This window comes from Macaca fascicularis, chromosome 1, assembly GCF_037993035.2.
Source record: "Macaca fascicularis isolate 582-1 chromosome 1, T2T-MFA8v1.1".
In the NCBI taxonomy this organism is placed as follows: domain Eukaryota; kingdom Metazoa; phylum Chordata; class Mammalia; order Primates; family Cercopithecidae; genus Macaca; species Macaca fascicularis.
Window position 1 is genome coordinate 195,464,235 of NC_088375.1, and position 21,229 is coordinate 195,485,463.

A 21,229-nucleotide genomic window follows, 5' to 3' on the forward strand; every position below is an offset into this window, starting at 1 on the left:
CAAGTGAAGCTCTACTAACTTTGAATAGTGAATAAAAAGACTGAGCTACAAACGAATTCAAAAAAGAACTACCCAATCAAAAGCTGCTCTTTCCAGATAAATTACAGCACAGTATGAACCTTCCCCTCAAGACATAAGGGGTTCTTTGCTTTTCAAATTGATCTCCTCTCTCTTAGACAGGCTTTCTGTTATCTGTATAGCTCTTCCTACCTCACTTGGATGTCACATGTACCTGCTGCAGAGTTGACTGAAGCTGCTGCTCCCTCTCCTCTGTTTTCTGTAACACTGACTCCCAGCATTGGTTCATGGTTTCCAAACGGCTCCTTAAGCTGCTGGCATCATCTCCAGCACTGGATTCAAGAAGCTCATTGCCAGCTTTGTTGACTGTTTCCACTGTGGCTTGATGAGCCAAAACATCATTTTTTAGGACCTAAAAAATGTTGAACAACATAATTTATCTCCATGGAGATCATCTAACTTGGTTCTCTAAGGTATACACAACATTCGATTGCTTCTGGTGGCAATTATCTGGTCTCAATAGGGTTAGAGATGAAGAAATGAAAATACTTACATGGTGTTTTGCAAGCTCAACTTCAATGACTTTTGGGTCTCCACTTATTGGTCTCTGAGCATCTAACAACTCTTCAGTATGAGTCAGCCAACTCATTAGTTCCTCTAAGGCATGTTGGAACTGACCAAGGGCCAAAAGAGCACCTTCTAGTTTGTGCTACTCAGGAAAAGACAGAAAGGGAACATTCATTAGGAAATTAGAAAAGAGCAGAGAGTAGTTCACTGATGTCATCTACCACCTGCCTTACCTGTCGGTGGGCGATTTTCTCACCCAGGTTCTCCCAGAGGTGTTTGAGTTCTGTCAGTGGTTCTCGTATAATGTCTCTGTCTGTCTCATCAGTAGCTTTCTTTAACATCAGTTCACCCTGGTGATTAAGCTTCTCCATCTCAATTTGCTGCTGGTAAACTTCGACTTTGAACTCCTGCCAAAGACACACTCAATGTTAACATCAAATCAAGTCTTTAAAAACTAAAATAAAACAACTCTTCTTCAAAAGCCATACCCAGATACAAACCTTCATTTCATTTAACTGATCTTTAACAGTATTGAGGTCCGTGCCAACAGGGGGCATGGTGCAGAGTTTAATCACAGTGTTATCTAGCCAGTCAAACATAGACTAGAACAAAAGACAAGTAAACAGTCAAAAACAACCAGAAGTATTTGGGAGAGAATGAACATTATCCCTGCTAACATAAGAAGACATAAATCAATCAAAGCACCTTGTGCTGTTTGTGATTTTAGGTAAGGGGCACAGATAAGGAATAATGATCTTTTTAATAATACAGTGATTTAATAATGGAGCCAACATTATCAAAATAATGTTCAAAATAAAGTACAATTTGGAAATGAACTAAATTTGAATAAAAGTTAAGATTTCTCAATCCCAGCTAGCAAGCTCATGGTGTTCTGAAGTAACTGTGCCAAACTGTGCTTGAAGATAACCTGGGTTTGGAACCTCTGGCAAGCAATGACTTTCACAGTAAGACCAGCTTCACAACATAGTTGAATGAATCTATGATGAGCAGGGAACGATAAAAATGGCAGGAAGAGTAAGAATTCAGACAGATGTCACTACTTTTTTCACTACAAGTGGGGAACTTTGGCTAGATTTGTGGAAATAGCACTATCTTAGGTCTGCAGTCCTGTGAAGGTGATCCACTCTTGTGCTGAATTCTGAAAATGATAAAAATGACAAAAAACAGAACCTGTATTTCCTTGGTGGTCACCTACTGGCCTCTCACCTGAAGAGTGTCCTGATACTGCACAGCAGCTTGCATAGCATCCTCAAGTTTTTCTAGCCTCTCTTTCCATGTTTTGTTTAAGTTCTCCCAAGCATTATTCATCTAGGGGAAAAACATTCAATCACATTCTTCAATCAGTATCACTCTTCAGTCTGAGCCCACTAATGTTCTAACTGAATGCCTCATCCATTTCTCCACACCTCATCAATGCTCTTCCTCACTTCAGGCTTCTCAGTTTCTCCACAGGCAAAAATCAAATCTGCTCCAAGGATCCGAATAAACTCCAGCTCCTCATGCAGACCATCTGTCTCTTCCTTAATAGTCTACATGTAAATGAACAGAATATAAGCCAAAACAGAAAACAGAACAGAACTTACCAAACTTTGCAAATGTGATTTATACCCCATCAATAGCAGATGAGCAATGTAACTGTCAATTTCACTTATCTGGACGCTAAAGCTTCAGACTCTAAGTGGTTATTTTTCATATACACAAAATATGTATTACATATAGATATATGTATATATAAAATAGTACAGAAAAGGCACAGTGAGCTTCAATCATTTACCAAAGGTTCATCCCTTCCTGCCTCCAAAAAAATAGCCGGGTGTGGTGGCATATGACTGTAGTCCCAGCTACTAGGTAGGCTGAGATGGCTGGATTGCTTGAGCCTGGGAGGTGGAGGTTGCAGTGAGCCAAGATCGTGCCACTGCAATCCAGCCTGGGTTGCAGTGAGAGGCTGTCTCAAAAAAATAAAAATAAAAAATAAAAATAAAAAAAAAGAAAAAAAAGAAAAAAGCACCAAAAGACTAGAAAAAAGTATGTCAAAGTAACAACTGTTATCTCTAGATAATGAGTCCAAAAATCGATTTTTATTGTCTACCGTCTATTTTTCTACACTTAAGAAATGTAATATAATGAGCAGGTTTTTTTCAATTGGAGAATGTCTCAACTTAAAAAGAAACTTTAGGCCTGGAGCAGTGGCTCACACCTGTAATCCCAGCACTTTGGGAGGCCGAGGTGGGTGGATCATCTGAGGTCAGGAATTTGGAACCAGCTGGTCAATATGGGGGGGAACCCCCCCCCGCCCGTCTCTACTAAAAATACAAAAATTAGCCAGGCATAGTGGTGCATGCCTGTAATCCCAGCTACTCAGGAGGTTGAGGCAGGAGAACCGCTTGAACCCGGGAGGCGGAGGTTGCAGTGAGCCAAGATCATGCAATTGCATTCCAGCCTGGGTGACAAGAGCAAAAAACAAAAACAAAAACAGAAACCTTTAAGGTGCTCAGCCTGGCTAAGCTATTAACATACCTCACTTTGATTTGATAAAGTGCTTTTTCTAGAGGACAGACACCTAAAAGAAAAGGTTTTGTTTCCTTCTTACCTCAGCAGCTTCAACCTGTTGTTTGATGATGGAAGGATCAATGCCTGGGCTTTCCAAGTCATGGACAATATCCTGGGTGTCTTTGATGGTGGTCAGGAGAGCTGCCATGTCATACCAGAACTTCTCCGCTAATTCAAGGACATCAAGAAATTTGATTTCTCGCTCTTCAGCCCGAGCTTTGATGTCCTCCCAGAAGAATACCATTTGATCCAATTTATCCTGGATTTCTGAGCAGGTTAAAAAAAGAGATATGAATAGAACTTCCCTAAGAGCCTGAAATTGGTCTCTTCAGAAATTCCATCTAACTCTGACCTTTTCAACGAAACTATCTTTAAAAAAAAATGCTAAGCATTTATAACTAAAGGATAATTTTCTATTTTAGTTTTACTATTCTTTCTTTCTTTTCTTCTTTTCTTTTTTGAGACGGAGTCTCGCTCTTGTCACCCAGACTGGAGTGCAGTGGTGCAATCTCGGCTCACTGCAACCTCTGCCTCCGGGTTCCAGAGATTCTCCTGCCTTAGCCTCCCAAGTAGCTAGGATTACAGGCATGCGCCACCATGCCCGGCTAATTTTTATACTTTTAGTAGAGTCGGGGTTTCACCATGTTGGCCAGGCTGGTCTCAAATTCCTGACCTCAGGTGATCCACCCACTTTGCCCTCCCAAAGTGCTTGGATTATCAGCATGAGCCACCGCACCTGGCCTATTATTTCTTTCTTTCTTTCTTTCTGTTTTTTTTTTTTAAAGAGAGGGAATTTCACTCTGTCACCCAGGCTGGAGTGCAGCGGCGTGATCTTGGCTCACTTGCCTCCCAGGTTCAAGTGATTCTTCCACCTCAGCCTCCTGAATGGTTGAGGTTACAGGCGCACACCACCACGCCCAGCCAATTTTTGTATTTTTACAAAATTTTGCTATGTTGGCCAGGCTGGTGTCGAACTCCTGGCCTTGAGTGATTTGCCCACCTCAGCCTCCCAAAGTGCTGGGGTTACAGGCATGAGCCACTGCGGGTGGCCCTGGCCTATTTCTACACTAGCGTTTTCCTCTTACATTGGTCTCCCACATAAAGGGATTACAGAAGTAATCCAGAAATGAGCTATCACCTACTATAAAGGTAGTGCAAAACCCCTAACTTACAAAAGGGCTGAGATGAGAACTCTGTTTCCAATGTTCTGTGTTAAACTTGTATGTTTCCCATGGAAAGTGTTACAAAAGGTAGCTATGTTCTACCCACTACTGATACCGTAGTTTACTCACGTTAGGGGTTAAAGGAGCTTTTGTTTCCTGGCCTGGGAATCTAACTACCAATTGTAACCTTGTTTCAATGGGGAAATGTGTTCTGAATTCCAAATGATTTTCCAATGACTTTCTGGAATACTCATTACTGGGGACTGCCTTTACATTCAAAGAAAGAAATAAATCTGGTGGGATGCTGAAAATAACCACAGCCTAGAATTTATTCTGTTGATTTTTAAAAATAATGACAGTCATCAAGCACCTTTTGCAGCCAGATCCTTGTCTGCTCCCTGAGATCGTCCAATAAGCTCCTCTCCACGGCGCTTCAAAGCCTCAAAGGATGGCTGCAGTTTTTCTAGCTCCACGGTGGCACTCTTATTGTCACTGATGCACTCTCTGATCTTGTCTACTTCAGCAGGGATCAGTGGTGGCATACGTAGGCGAGAGGAAAGATTCTCCAGTGTCTCCAACATAGGCTCAATTTTATCATGAAACTAAACAAATGTTGGAACATTACCATCACAGCATACCTCATCACTCTTCTTGGGGAAATGTTAAGGAATAAGGACAAGATATTGTCCTAGTACTGTTTAGGATAACCTGTGCTCAGTCTAGCCCAATGGCTGTTAAGTGTTGAGTTTGGTTAAGAAACTGTTTTGGGCCAGGGGCAGTGGCTCACACCTGTGTGTGTGAGGGGCAGTGGCTCACACCTGTGTGGCTCACTCCCAGCACCTTGGGAGGCTGAGGTGTGTGGATCACCTGAGGTCAGGAGTTCGAGACCAGCCTGGCCAACATGGTGAAACTCTGTCCCTAATAAAAATACAAAAAATTAGCCGGCCTTGGTGGTGTGCGCCTGTAGTCCCAGCTACTAGGGAGGCTGAGGCACGAATCACTTGAACCTGGGGGGCAGAGGTTGCAGTGAGCTGAGATTGTGCCACTGCACTCCAGCCTGGGTGACAGAGTAAGACTCTGTCTCAAACAAAACAAAACAAAACAAAAAACACACAAAAAAACTACAAAACTGTTTTGGGCATAGTACACCAGAACTGGCCCATTAGAAAAAAAAAAAAAAAAAGCCAATATTTCTTTTAAGACTCTAAATATATGAATATACTAGAAACCAATTCAAATCTTTAGTGCTGCCACAATATTTCTCCTATTCCAACTCATGTAACAAAAAAGGGACAAGACTATGAAACTGCTGAGAGTCAGTATGTCAACATCTGAGATGACAGTTGCATGCAACAGACTAGACCAACAAGTTAGATGCCCTCCACCAGCTGTGTAAATGGATGGGGAACTTAATATGCTACACGACTTGTAGTTTAAAAGTATCATGGCATGCAATTTAATGACCCACCTTATGGAACAATAAGAGGAAAAAATGTTGGAATAATTTAAGGTAATTAAGGAAGACCAAATCTAACCTTGTTCTTAAAGAATTATTACTGTCCCAGTTTTCTGGTACTTTGAAGAACATGACTACAACTGAAAAGTTCTCATTAAAATTTGATGCAGAGAGGGGAGAAAAGAGAGCAAAACAGATAAGCTTGCCTCCTAAGAAAAAATCTATCTCAAACCAACTCTGGTTTTAGTTAGAGAAAGGCTTATCAATTTCAAGTGTCCTATAGAAAAAACATGGTGGGACTCCTTTTAACAAAATCACTTCCCATCACTCTCTCACGTCTAGGTTCCACCCCAGATGAAACTGACATAATAAACTGCACTAATTAAATTTATTCCACTAAAGTTAAGGGAAATTCCCTTATAGGTAATGACCTCAATTTTCAGCATTATAAGAACACCCTAGTCCCAATGGGGATGGGTACCTTACCTCTGTAATCTGTAATGGTGGGCGCGGTCAACACAACAATGAAATGTGACGATGTGGGGAAGACAGGAGCAGGCAGCAACAACACAAAGTAACACATTCCACAATGTGAGTGAGAGATGGGACGGAAGGTGGGGGGAGAAACTTGAGTAAGTACAAATATTAACCAAGAATATTGACTAAACATAGGAATAAAATACCCAGACATGACAACAGTACCACTAAGAGTAATATATTAGTTGAAAGTATGTAGTTACATGCTTTAAACCCCTCTGCTGGTTTATGCTTCTCTTTGGCTCTTACTACTCCCTACTCAAGCATCTTAAATATGAGTTAGCTGGTTGCTTAAGAAAACTAATGTGCTGTTGCTCTAAAGCTAAAAAGTAACAGGTTCAACAAGTACTTTTTTGAGGCAGTCACTGCTTTTGAATCTGCAAGGTAGATTTATCCAAAATCATGTGCTAAAGGATCATCACAACATAAAGTTTTCAGAGAAACCATCAACAGACAATATATACCAGCCAAGATGCATTTCACTCTCCTCAGAATGTCAGTATGCCAATGTTCCTTGGAATAAAAATGCAGATAGGCTAAGCTTTCTGTTCTATATACCAATCAAGTATTAACATGCTGGTCTGGACATTGCTGAGCACAGAGGCATACCCGATACAGAGACCTCTTGTTTAGAACAGCAGACAGTTGAAGGTTATGAGTGTCAGACACACACATACCTGTGCGGACTGGGACACGGCCTCATCCAGAGCCAGGGCTCGCTGGCGCACCTCCTCCTTTATTTGGGCATACATGTTTTCTGCTTTCTGGTATTTTTCTTCCACCATTTCCCCTTCCTCGGGGTTTAATTCCTTTAGTTGTGGGCCTATCTTTAGTAGTTTGTCAATATGAGGTTTGTGTTCAGCAATAGATTCCCTTAATTGCTAGGTAAAAAAATAATTAAACCATAATGAATACTTTTATACCAGTTCACTTACTTTGTTCAGAGCTAATATCAACTTTAAGAGGAACAAACAAAATTGTTAAAAACCAGCAAGGCCCAGCATCTCACCATTTGTGCAGGAACAGAAAAACACCTAAATCTTAGGTTCTGACTCTACCCAATTCTCTTAATTTTTAAAAGTCAGTTCTGATGTCTCATCACCCTAGCAGCCTTCCTGGAAACATCCTCTCTTCTCTTCCCCTACCACCTGTGTCATACAAGTCTACTCCACACTCTTCTGTAATCATAAGTACTTCTATGTATTCTATTTTACTCTACATGGTTTAATAATTGTCTACCTCCCCAGACTGAGATACCAAGCTGGATAAGCTATGAATAGCAACATTTTTGGCAATCCAACCACTCCTTGACTTTACTGTTGGCTAAGTCTAGTTTATATCCTTCCACTTATAGGAATAGCAATAAGCACAAGCCATAAACCAGAAATAAACATTTTAAAGTGTCATTAACTATACAGAGCAAATGCCTTCTGACATTACCTCATGGCTTTCACTCCAGTTGGTGCCTAAGTAGAAAGTACCATCCAACCACACCTTGAGTGTAACAACATGCTACTATCCCCGGAAATATTTTAAATTCCATTGATTTTTAGTGAGTTGTTTCTTTAGCTCTGTCATTCCAAGGTTCTCGATATCTCTATAATCTTAGTGTTTAATCAATTGATATTAAACAACAAAGGAAATAATTCAGATTATATATTATGAAAGGAATTCTAACTGATTAAGAATTAACTTCATAACACAGAACTTGCACCTATAGACACTAAGAAATGTTGTTTTTAAATAAATTATAGAGACCATTTTAGAGCAATAAAATGAAATTTGGCATGCTCCTTACCCTCATTTCCTCTTGTTGCTGCCTGAGCTGCTCATGATCAATGGCTGGAGGGGGTAACTGTGCTATTAGTGCCCGAGTTTCCTCAATCCAGGGGCTGAGCTCTTCGTAAGTTTCCCAAAACTGGTTTACTAAGACCTGGGCCCGCTCTAGGCGGGCATAACGCTCTGAATTGAGTAGGCTAATGGCTTCATATTGCTGTATTAGAGACTCTGTCTTTTCCTATGTGAGTAAAAAAAAAAAAAAAAGTTTAAGTATTACTATTATAAACTCTTAAGAAAAAAAGTAGGTATATATACATTAAAAAGTCTAAAAGAATACACAAATAAATTATTTTAAAATATGAATAAAGATTAGAAGTGATTTTTATTTTCTTCTTTATACTTAACTGAAATTTTCTAATTTTCCTATCATACATATATTTTATTTCTAATTTTTAAAAGATAAAAGTTTAAAAGGCAGTAAAATAGTGTAAGAAAAACACAGCAAATTTAATCTTTCAGTAATGACACACAACCTTAGATATAGCATTATTATTATTATATATGTTTTTGAGACAGTGTCTCACTTTGTCACCAAGGCTGGAGTGCAGTGGCGTGATCTCGGCTCACTGCAACCTCCGCCTCCTGGGTTCAAGGGATTCTCCTGCTTCAGCTTCCCGAGTAGCTGGGATTACAGGTTCCCGCCGCCAGGTCCAGCTAATTTTTGTATTTTTAGTAGAGACAGGGTTTCTCCATGTTGGCCAGGCTGGTCTCAAACTGCTGACCTCAGGTAATCTACCCACCTTGGCCTCCCAAAACGCTGGGATAACAGGCATCAGCCACCGTGCCTGGCCAATATAGTGTTATTATAATGGATCAGTTTAAAACTGAACATCTAAGGGGCTACGATGGAATCTTTGCCTATCCAAGTTTTGCCTGTCATTTTTCTTCTGATTAAAAAAAAGTCTCCAGAAACCTGCCATTTATGCTTCAAATGTTTAGGATGAGTAGCTCAGTCAGTTTATGAGTATTTCTGAGGAAACTGTGGTTAAATATATCCTTTATAAAACAAAACAAAACAAAACAAAAAAACCTGTCAACAAACTATCTTGACCAATCCTTTTAAAACTTAGGTATGACCTTTTAGAAGGATAAAGCTGGACTGTAATAACAATTGTAAGAAAAGTCCAGGAAGGAAAAAGCCTTAAACCATCATTTCACAATTGTGCTTCTAATTCACCATGATCAAGACAGGAACAATATGGCAAATAAATAAATGTAATTCACCTGTAATACAGTTTTCTGCTCCTCCCCACATGTGCCAAAGATTTCACTACGGTGACTGAAGAGTTCATCCATTGAATCTTTGTGTCGAATAATGTCAATGGAGAAAGCCTTTGAAAAGTAAAATGTAGTTAAGTCAAGAAGTAAAAAGACCCTTTTCCTGTGTTACTGAAGGTTAAGACAAAATCCATGAAAAAGCCACATTAAAAATTGTTCTTATACAGTTTGACACTTTGCCTATCCAACATCTTCTTTAGCTTATCTTTTTACTAGCTTACAAAAATTTCTACTCTCCTAAAAATCACCAAGGAAATTGCTAATTATGGATTAATGGGCCTATTTTTCCTTTCTTACAAAGCAAAAAAAAAAAAAAAAAAAAAATTCTTCCTCGTCTCAACCAAGTACATAGAAAATTAATTTCTATTTACCATCACGCCATTAAATTATTCCACTTGACATGGGATAGTCCGAAACTCTCCTTGTCACTCTAAGTTACTGATGATTCTGTTAGCTCAGGAAAGAGTGGGCACATACCTTCTGTACCTGAAGCTGAGCTGTGGTCTGGTCCTGTTCCAGGCGAATTGGACCCAGAGCCATCAGTTTCCGTTTTGTTTCAGCAACCCAAGCTAGTTCTGCATCGGCAGCTTGCTCATACTAATAGACGTATTAAAGAAAAATAAACAAATTATATACAGCCAAGTCTCCTCAGAACTGTAATTTATTCAACACAGCAGGGCCTGGATTTTCAGTAATATAGTTTATATCTCACAAAGTAGAGTCCAAACTGGGAAGAATTTCATAAAATCACAATTCAAGATGCAAACAAGTTAGAACTGACCATATTTCAATTTCTTTAAAATAAGTTACAGAACTCAGTTTCTACAGCTAGAAGTAACAGATATCAATCCCCTTCAAAAGAAATATGCTTCTAATCAGTGTTTTTATGAGACTATACTCTTCCTGCCATTGCTCTTTCCTACCCAGACATGGAACAGTAGGTTTAGTCAGATGTTTAAATGTAAACCTAATATGGCAGTAGACAGCTGAGTCAAGCTAACTTGGAAGTGCCCGCTCAGCTGAAGTAGCACAAAACCCCAGAAGAACAACACCATTTTTAAATGGTTATGTAATAACGAAAACAAAGAACATGTTCTACGTGACTGTTGTTTCATGAAGGCTCCCCAATCTTCCCCCCTTCCTTGCCCCCTCAGAGACAGGGTCTGATTCTGTTGCTCAGGCTGGAGTGCAGTAGCACAATCATAGCTCACTGTAGCCTCTAACTCCTAGGCTCAAGTGATCCTCCCACCTCAGCCTCTCTAATAGCTAGGACTACATAGGCAATTGCCACCATGCTTGGCTAATTTTTTAATATTTCTGTAGAGATGGTGTCTTGTTATGTTGCCCAGGCTGGTCTCGAACTCTTGCCCTCAAGGGATTCTCCTGCCTTAGCCTCCCAAAGTGCTGGGACTACAGGTGTGAGCCCCGTCTCCTATGCCTGACCTCCCCAGTCTTTTATCTCTTCCTCTTCAACTTGGCCAATATACATTGATATTTAAAATATGCTTCTCCCAAGCACAATAAATTTCATATTGACATACCTGGCCAAGATTAGGGATAACTCTAAAGACACATTGGGGATACACCTGGACTCAGAGCAAATTTCTGTGTGGTTCAAAAAGCATACGTTCATCACTATGATCCTAAGGAGTTATATTAACTTATTTTTTGTACTGCGGCACATTAAGTGGTATGTATCCAGCTACACAAAAGAACAAATGATTTTTTTCCAGAAAGCAGGAAGGAAAAAAGATCATGGGAAATATGACACCTGTGTTTACTGAGAAGGTTCTATTTTAGATAGTTCTGCTATTTTGGTTTGCATATTTGATAGTAATTATAGTTCTTGATTCCGTCCCCTCTTCCATCTAATGCTAAGAGAGTTAATCATGTCAAACTAAGACTGTGATGCATTTGGACCTTTTGAATCTAGATATTATCTACTCCCATCACCATCAGCCTTCTTAGCAGGGCATTAGCTAAGAAAAGGCCTCATGTAGACTCTTCTCCAAGTACTTCTCTACTCAAAGGGGTCAAGTATTTTGGTCAAATCCTGGATCCATCTTCATAAACTTCTACCCAATCATTTCCCATCAATGAAACATATTTATTCCATCAGATTTAGCTTGAGCTCATTCTTATTTCTGAGTCTGTATTTATGTGGGTCATAGTACTGAATCTCACACATCAATACTGTCTAAAATATTAATGCAGAGGTATTATAAACATTACCTGTTGTGATCTCTGAATAGCAGCATCAATTTCATCCACCCTTTGTCCAATAGTGTCACTGACTAGTTTGTACTGCTCGTTAGCATCGGACACAAGTTTATCCAGCCCTTCTCTGGCTCTCCAGGGCACCAGCTCTAAGAGAGCACGGCTCACCTCATTCACTGTGTCCAACACCAGCCTGTGCTCCATGACCTCCTTCTTTAATTCCTAAGGAGGGAAAAGAGTTTTCAGGCCATACCTTGCTAAATAAAGCACATCAGCAGCTGTGCTGGGTGGAAAGTGCTATCTCTACCACCACACATCCCAGCAGGACTCTGACCTCCTTCCTTCAGTTATTTTTTTCTCATCTCAGATTTTTCAATCATTCTGAAGCCTGACTAGACTTCACTGTTGCTTGTTTAGAATTGTCTGTAAGACTTTTTGAGCCAGACTGTCTCTGGGTAAAACAAGTAATACTTCTTTCATCTCCTTGCTTCAACAGAAATGACAAATAATGCTTTAACCAAAGGCTCAGTATTTAACCTAACAAGTACCTATACAATAGTTCTATGCATCTAGAACTATACTAGATCCTGCAGAGAAATCAAATAAAACCATGAAGCACTCTTTAGAGAATAAATAATAGAGGTAAGTTATAAAATGTTACAAAGCAAACTTGATTCAACTTTCTTCTTCATAATGTATGTGTAACATACATGTCTTTATGTCAATTCTTACTGTCCATGAGTAAACAAGAAAGGGGGGCACACATTTTTAGTTTATATTTAAGGTCAAGGTTGATAAAACTTAAGGATTCTGATAAAGAGGAAGGCTTTTTTTCCTTTTACGGTAAAATAACAGCTCACCTTCTGTCTTTGCTGAAACTGGGGTATCTGCTCCCCTGTGGGAGACTGTCCTCCACTGGCTGCCAGCTCCTCCTCCACCTCCCTCAGCCACCCGGTCAGTTCCTCGTAAGTAGACTGGAACTTGGTGGCCAGTTGCCGGGCTTGCTCTAAAGTTCTGAGGGCCTTGGAGCTAGTAACTGTGATGTCTGTGTAACGAGTCTTTATTCCATCTAGTTTTTCCTGGATAAGTAACACCTCCTCACCTATGGAAGATAGCACACAATTATTCATATTTAAGAGATCTAGGAATGAGGATTCTCTGATCCCCTTTCTTCAAATCAGAGCTTTAATTTCTTTTTTTTTTTTTTTTGAGACGGAGTCTCGCTCTGTCGCCCAGGCTGGAGTGCAGTGGCCGGATCTCAGCTCACTGCAAGCTCCGCCTCCCGGGTTTACGCCATTCTCCTGCCTCAGCCTCCCAAGTAGCTGGGACTACGGGCGCCCGCCACCTCGCCCGGCTAGTTTTTTTGTATTTTTTTTTTTTTTTTGAGACGGAGTCTCGCTCTGTCACCCAGGCTGGAGTGCGGTGGCCGGATCTCAGCTCACTGCAAGCTCCGCCTCCCGGGTTCACGCCATTCTCCTGCCTCAGCCTCCCGAGTAGCTGGGACTATAGGCGCCCGCCACCTCGCCCGGCTAGTGTTTTGTATTTTTTAGTAGAGACGGGGTTTCACCGTGTTAGCCAGGATGGTCTCGATCTCCTGACCTCGTGATCCGCCCGTCTCGGCCTCCCAAAGTGCTGGGATTACAGGCGTGAGCCACCGCGCCCGGCCGTTTTTTTGTATTTTTTTAGTAGAGACCGGGTTTCACCGTGTTAGCCAGGATGGTCTCGATCTCCTGACCTCGTGATCCGCCCGTCTTGGCCTCCCAAAGTGCTGGGATTACAGGCTTGAGCCTCCGCGCCCGGCCAGAGCTTTAATTTCATAGACGCTCTCTCTCTCTGTGGTAATGATTTCACCCATCCCATACTAAGGGCAAATGGGAAATAAAATAAACTTTTTTTTTTTTTTTTTTTTTTTTTGAGACGGAGTCTTGCTCTGTCACCCAGGCTGGAGTGCAGTGGCCGGATCTCAGCTCACTGCAAGCCCCGCCTCCCAGGTTCACGCCATTCTCCTGCCTCAGCCTCCCGAGTAGCTGGGACTACAGGCGCCCGCCACCTCGCCCGGCTAGTTTTTTGTATTTCTTAATAGAGACGAGGTTTCACCGTGTTAGCCAGGATGGTCTGGATCTCCTGACCTTGTGATCCGCCCGTCTCGGCCTCCCAAAGTGCTGGGATTACAAGCTTGAGCCACCGCACCCGGCCTTAAAATAAACTTTCAACTGGATAAAAGAAGCCATTTCTGAATTATTAAAATCTGAGTTCAGCTTCAAATGTTTCTAGATGTTCCCAGCACCTTTCAGTGGATGCTGGCTCCTCTATTGAAGGAGAAGCGAAATCACCATCTATAACCAGATGTGAGACAACGTTGTAGTTTTCAAAAGATTTAGCAGGAAATAACCTTCTGGAGCACAGCAGGGAATACAATCAGTGAATACTAAGCTTCTCATATATACATAGAGAGGAGGCTAAGGCAGGGAACTCCTTTCCTTGGGTACATGATCGTCTTTGAGACCGTAGGGGTGCTAAGAGACGCACTTTTCAAAGTACCTGTGGTTTGTTTTAGAAGAGCCTGACCATTTTTAATAGCTTGGTCTACATTCTTCTTTCTATTAACAATTTCTTCATTTAAAGCCTGAAAGGAAAGAATACCATTAATGCCAAAACTGTGGCACTACAAAGGAAACAAAATGTGAGACCCTTAAGAGACCAAATTTAAAGTAAAGAGATGAATACTAGTTTAATTTAAACATCAGATATTTGATCCCCTCATTTTCTCTTTGGTGAGCCCACTGACTATTTAAAATAATTAAATCAGATACCTATAGGCAAGCTTTCCTAAGTACTGGATGAGAAAAACTTAGAATTACATCAGCTTTACCAATCTATTGGTACCAAACCTGAACCCAAGAAAGGTAGAAGTGAAATTCAGCAAAATTGTCTACTGTGTCCAAAATGAGGAATAAACAGAAAGTTCAAGAGAAGAAATTCAGTAAGAACAAATTGACTTAAAACAGAATCCTGGTTAAAAACTCTCTTCATGTTTAAAGTTAATGAAGCAAAAGAATCAGACTATAAGAAAAATTACCTATCTTTACTGCTTCCAAACAGATTTCATAAAAGTGAAATGAAAAAGGCAAACTCTTCTATTAAGATGACACAGAATCCCTGGAATTTGAGCAAATCCAGAAATATCCTAAAAGTTCTAACTTGATCTAATATCAAATCCTGGGCACTACATATATAGATCTGCTTTTGTTAAAGTACATTATCTTTCATAAAACTGCTCAAATAGAATCTTAGTGACCCATCAGCTAATAACGTAAATCATGAGTTGGAGTTCAGATGGCCCCTGACTGACTACACCCTGTACTATCTTCTAGAATTACTGATTCAACTTGTTAAATATAAGTATTTCCATGGACTCATTCAAAAACAGATAGGCAGTCAACAAGTCCACAAACTAGGTACTTGTGTATAAAATAAAGTTGAAGTGTGTGTAATGAAGAAAAAAAATAAATAAATGAAGAGAAACATGAATCAAAATAACAAAATAACATAACCAATAAAAATGGAAACATGAATACCAGGTGGTCAGCATGCTGTTTGTGCAGGACATCCTGTTTGAAATCCTTTACGAATACTGAACTGAGCTTGTCCTCAACCTCAGCCAGCCAGTTGAGCACCTCCACCTCATCCTCCCCAAACAGCCTAGCATTAGACAGAGCTTGTTCAAGCAGGGCTGCCTTCCGACAACAGCGGTCTTGAATTTCACTGTATCGGGCCTGCAATGAGTCTATCTTTTCTGACAGCACACCCTGTTCTGCAGGAGATGTCAGGGAGGAGAGGGACTGCCCAATTTTGACTGCCTGGTGCACATCTGTTGCATGGTTTTCTATGTCTTCTTCCAGAGCCTGGAAATCCAGATGGAAAAAATGAATAACAGAAACAAAATAAATGAAAAGTAAACACAAAATGAATTAACAAATGATACAACAAATTAAACAATTAAAAAATTCACCGACTGAAGGGCAAAAATAATACAAAAATTGGGAACAAAAGCTGTTTATTCCAATGGTAGCTTATCAATTTCTATTTGTATTTCAAGAATGTGACTTTTCCAATTAATAATCTGATCATATTTTAAGTTAAACCCACAAAACACACATCCTCGAGAACGCTGCAGGCAGTTTACTCATTTCTAGGATTTCTAAATCCAGTTTTCTGTTTTCATTTACTGTAACCATTCCCTACCTTGTGTCGAATGATCTGCTGCTGTATTTTGGCAGTCTGAGTGCCAACAGGTTCTGAGTTAGCAAGCTTTTTCTCTGTGACAGATAAGAAGTCCGAAATAGGCTCAGCTGTCTCATGGAACTGTTTGGCCAGAACCAGGATGTCTTCCAGCTGTTTTTGCCTACACGAATATATAGAACAAGCTGCTCAGGAAAAAAGTCACATTAAGACTGGTAATAGTACTATACTCAGTAAAAGAACAGTCTTTTTCCAGGTACAGTTTAAATACCAATAGTAAACAGAACACACATTACGTAGCATTTCAATGTTTTAAAGGATTTCACACCATTAACCTTATTCTCATTCTGTCATAACCTTGTAAGGTGGACAGAATAATTATCCTCGTATTATAAAAGAGAAAGTTGACTCAGAAAACTTAAAGAAAGATTTGTCCAATCACCTGGTGAGTAGCAACAGCAGAATCAAATCTTCTGATGTTCTCCTTATACCATGTTGACCCAAATCAAAACAGAATGTAGCATATATATCACTTGAACATGTGACCAAAACAAAGTTTAAAGGAGGCAAAAAGGTGTCTGTTTTCATTCTCTCTGTCACTACTACCTTCATTTGTGAGTGAAGATATCTGAAGAGTAAAGACTGTATATCACCTATGAACTAGAACTCCCTCCCCAACTTCCCAAAATCCAGTCAGGCTTCTGGTAATTTCAAGCCCCAGAACATAACTTAGAATCCAGATTTAAGGCAAAAAAACAAAAAAGAAACAAAAAACCTCATGCTGGCTGAATTTGCCAACACAAAAAGCACCCCTCCCCCTGCAAAAAAAACTATAGACTTTACATCTCACTTGGAATCTTATTTAATATAACATCCATACTAAGCTTGGCTTTTCTTTGGATACATGATTGTCACTGAGACCATAGAGGTGCTAAGAGATGTTCTTTTCAAAGTACCTGTGGTTTGTTTTATTCTATAAAATAAAAGCAGCAAATTACAAAGGCAGGAGGAAGTCTGGATATTGGAGACAGCCTGACAAAGAACAGACAAGAAAACAACCACAGAACTGTATTAGCACACAGATGAATAATGAAAGGTCATAATGTTGTCTTCGAATTACTAAAAACAGACTAAAAAGATATGGCATCTGAAGAGGCCTGGGAGCATATGATGCACTTAAGTTCAGCAAACCTTTACTGAAGACCTAATTTACGCCAGGCCCTATGCTAGTTATGCCCTGACAAAGTTATTTTAACAAAAGTGGTTTAGCCGGGTATGGTGGCTCACCCCTGTAATGCCAGCACTTTGGGAGGCTGAGGCAGGCGGATTACGAGGTCAAGAGATCGAGATCATCCTGGCTAACACAGTGAAACCCCGTTTCTACTAAAAATATAAAAAATTAGCCGGGTTTGGTGGTGGGCACCTGTAGTCCCAGCTACTCAGGAGGCTGAGGCAGGAGAATGGTGTGAACCCGGGAGGTGGACCTTGAAGTGAGCTGAGATTGCGCCACTACACTCCAGCCTGGGCGACAGAGCGAAACTCCATCTCAAAAAAAAAAAAAAAAAAAAGTCCGGGCGCGGTGGCTCAAGCCTGTAATCCCAGCACTTTGGGAGGCCGAGACGCGCGGATCACAAGGTCAGGAGATCGAGACCATCCTGGCTAACAAGGTGATACCCCGTCTCTACTAAAAAAAATACAAAAAACTAGCCTGGCGAGGTGGCAGGCGCCTGTAGTCCCAGCTACTCGGGAGGCTAAGGCAGGAGAATGGCATGAACCCGGGAGGCGGACCTTGCAGTGAGCTGAGATCGCGCCACTACACTCCAGCCTGGGCGACAGAGCGAAACTCCATCTCAAAAAAAAAAAAAAAAAAAAAGTGATTTAAATTAAAAAATGTGGCATTTTGATTACTGGAAATTCAATTATGTTTGAATATGAAGAAAAACATTTTTTAAGTGGCAATCTAAGTCTAAAACTTTCTTTCCTAGTTTGTTTATGCCAGCCTTCAAAATATATCTTCAAGCAATGCAACTAAAACATACAATATTAAAAATTATTATTAAACTAGAATTTAATTTTTAAAAAATTGCCTGTAATTTTTATGTCTTTCTTACTCATTTGATTTTGGAATCTGAAAATTTGAAGAATGTATTGTAATAAGATTTAAGGTATTTTTAGGGAGAAGAGCTAAAAATAATTTAGAAGCATCAAATATCTACTCTTGGTATTTGTTTCTGTTTAAAAGATTGGCCCAGAAACTATATTAGGCTAGGAGGATGGAAACAAGTAGAAGGAAAGAGTCATAAAAATATGTATAAGATAAACCATGACTTCAAGGAATTTATGGACCAGGAAGGTAAGTACCTAAAATAATGATCATAATACAAGGTACAGATAAAGAGTTATGGCAGTGAAGAGGCAGGAAAAGTTATTCCATGCTTGGGGAACAAAGGAAAGTTTTACAGAAGAGAGATGGACAAAAGCACTTCATGAAAGATGTATTATAACACACCATAAAATAAGACACAGGGTTAGGACACTGTCAGAAGATATTAAAGAACAGAATATAGTTTACTTCAGCTATAATACAAGGAGTGAGAAGAATAGTAGAAACAAGGTAGGTCAAATAGAGGGCTCTGAATGGTGGGTTAGAGTTCAGATTTTATTTTAAGCACCTTCTTAGTAGAGCAGGCAGTGTGTCAGCCTCATAATCTAAAGGTTTTATTTTAACAGGGAGTCAATTAAGTGTCTCTGAGCCTGAAAAGATATGATTAAAGGCTTATTTCAGAAAGGTTCACCTGCAGCTGGGGGATGGGAAGGGGAAGGCCTGAGGGTAAGTGGTAGAGTGATTAGTGAAGAAGCTATCTCAATACAACTAGTGAGAGGCTCCTAAGTCATGAACTGAGGGGAGAGTGGGAATTAGAGAAACAGATGGACAGGAAAGACACTGTAAAGTAAAATAGACAGAATTTAGCATGCTGATAGATGTGGGCATAAAGGAGAAATTAAAAAAAAAAAAGTAAAAATGGAGTTGAGTTTTTAAGCCTAGGAAACTGGAAAGCTAATGGTACCATTACTGGAAATGCACAGAGAGAAAAGAAAATAAGCAGTACAAATCTGGAAATACAAGTAAGTCAAATTCTTTCCATTTTGTTTCTTCCACTAACATGGGCAAGCCATACTTTGCAACTCAGGTAAGGAATAAGCAAGTCATGGGCAGGTGGCCATAAAAAGACTGAAGAGGGAATTATTTGAAGACTGCCATAGGCTACCTAGGAAACGTAAAGGGTACAATAACAAATGATCAACTCTCTTATTGATTTCTCATTAGTTGGTATTTAATTTTAAAACTGGGGACTGTATAAAAGTAAAGACATCTATGTGACTTACTAAGCTCAAGTGACAGCATGACTTATAGCTATGGAAAGAGAAAGGGAATGTTTCCTTGGAGGAGGAAGATTTGTTGCCTGTCTTTTTGACCATATATTGAGGTAAGTTCATGCATCTCTCGAATTCTCAGATATTTAACAAAACCACAGACTAGCTTCTAAAGGCAAAAAAATCTAATATTAGTATAAGCTAATAGAAAAGAAATATGACACATTTCAATTCCAAGTATCAAAAGCATTATTTATAAACATAAGGGGGGGGAATCTGTTTCAAAAACTCAGAAAATAACTTGGCTGGACTGTAGGAGTCTGTGTCTGTCATTTGGAACTATGATTATACTACAGCAGAACCACCACACAGAGCAATGAGTTTTCCAGTTCTTGGAAATTTATAAAGATGCAGGAGACCATTTCCTAAGTGTGATTCTGGTTATGAGCATCATCTCTAAAATCTTATCCCAGTTCAAATAAAAGCCATTAAACACTTTCCAAAAATCTGTATGAATCATCCAAGAACTTAAAGAGCACTTTAGTGATAGTAAGTTGAAGAAGAACAAAACAAACCTCTGACCCACTCCTCAAATTCCTTTGGTCTTACCTGGCTGCTGCCTTACTGAGTAGTTCAGTCCATCTACTTTCAAGACTCTTCAGCTGCCCGGTGATTTTCTCTCTATCAGCCAGCTCTGCTGACTGGGCTATTCTGCCTCCTTCTGCTTGAAGCATGTCTACTGTGGCCTTTCGATCATCTAGGAGCCGCTGGAGCAACTATTATAAAGAGAATGAAAAGTTGTAACACAGCATCATTTTGAAATCTGAACTAGGAAGAAAAACAAAAGAAACCAACCGGCCAAATCCTAAGCTTCATTGAGTAAAAGAAGTTTTTTTCATCCTTGAGGCAAAAACAGGAGATATAGCACAGTTCTCACCACTCACACACTTTTCACACACACTTAAATTTTTAAATGGAGCAGTGATTGCCATTATGTGACTAACAGGGAACTTCCTTTGAACCAAGAGAAAAGTGCCCTAAAAAATGGTTAACATTTGAGATGATTAATACGTTAATTATTTTGACTATGGTAAACATTTCACAATGTGTGTGTGTGTATATATATATACACACACATATATATATCTCAAACCATCACATTGTAAATTATAAACACACACAATTTTTATTTGTCAACTATACACCAATAAAGCTGAGAAAAATAAAATAAAATTTCCTTTGGGATAAATTGTTTTTAAAAAGAAAAAACTGCACTAAAATAGAAATTAAACCAACAAAAAATATAGATAAAACTTTGTACATGATATACAACACTATTTAGAATATTGCAGACCCTGAAAACACCAAAAACCTCTTAACATAAAATTGTGGATGAACACTGAAATAGGATACATGAACAGGCAAAATTATTCAGTCTAACATATGCCACAGTAAACCAGTAGATTTAGGTAAGATAATGAAAAATCAATTTCCACTTTTCAGGACGACACAAAGTAGGTTAGGATTCTACTAAAACTCTGAATTGCTTCTTAAACTACAAGCAAATATGTTGTCTACCACTCCCTATGGCTGTTACAGTTCACTGTCCCAACATTATCACTTACCTTCTGTTCTTGGATCTGTGCTTTTACCACTTTATACTCAGCAGATGGAGGTTTCTGATTGGCTATGAGCTCCTCCGTATCTGCCAACCAGCTGAGCAATGGCTCCAAGGCATCTTGAAACTTCCCACAATGCAACAAGGCCTCCTGTAACTGTGCAATTCTTTGTGCGACCTGTATCATGAACATGTAGGTTCATTATGAGAAAGGAGAAAGTAGTTTTCAAATTACTACTGACCTCTTTTAGTAATTATAGATTGCAACTGCTAAATTTTTATTTCCATTCAGGTTTCGGGAAACCTTAGATTCAGATGTCTCTTTTCTATGCCTTTTGTTTCCAGTAC

The 21,229-nt window shown here is 39.6% G+C and overlaps 1 protein-coding gene across 38 annotated transcripts in view; it reads right to left on the bottom strand.

Annotated features, from left to right (window-relative positions):
• Positions 1–21,229, bottom strand: part of LOC101867430 (microtubule actin crosslinking factor 1) — a 386,272-nt gene that overhangs the window by 45,709 nt on the left and 319,334 nt on the right. For 32 of the 38 annotated variants that reach the window (XM_074011478.1, XM_065533991.1, XM_074011506.1 and 29 more), the window contains 19 exons: positions 20,889–21,059; positions 19,873–20,039; positions 15,892–16,051; positions 15,225–15,551; positions 14,188–14,272; positions 12,507–12,748; positions 11,662–11,868; positions 9,907–10,026; positions 9,376–9,483; positions 8,111–8,329; positions 6,990–7,193; positions 4,690–4,921; positions 3,197–3,423; positions 2,013–2,135; positions 1,813–1,914; positions 1,086–1,187; positions 819–992; positions 572–727; positions 233–430 (listed from right to left, as the gene is read on the bottom strand). In XM_074011478.1, the coding sequence (XP_073867579.1) occupies positions 233–430; positions 572–727; positions 819–992; positions 1,086–1,187; positions 1,813–1,914; positions 2,013–2,135; positions 3,197–3,423; positions 4,690–4,921; positions 6,990–7,193; positions 8,111–8,329; positions 9,376–9,483; positions 9,907–10,026; positions 11,662–11,868; positions 12,507–12,748; positions 14,188–14,272; positions 15,225–15,551; positions 15,892–16,051; positions 19,873–20,039; positions 20,889–21,059 (3,324 nt within the window). The remainder of the gene's footprint in view (positions 1–232; positions 431–571; positions 728–818; positions 993–1,085; positions 1,188–1,812; positions 1,915–2,012; positions 2,136–3,196; positions 3,424–4,689; positions 4,922–6,989; positions 7,194–8,110; positions 8,330–9,375; positions 9,484–9,906; positions 10,027–11,661; positions 11,869–12,506; positions 12,749–14,187; positions 14,273–15,224; positions 15,552–15,891; positions 16,052–19,872; positions 20,040–20,888; positions 21,060–21,229) is intronic. The other 6 variants (XM_065534034.1, XM_065534021.1, XM_074011442.1 and 3 more) reach the window with 1 other exon arrangement.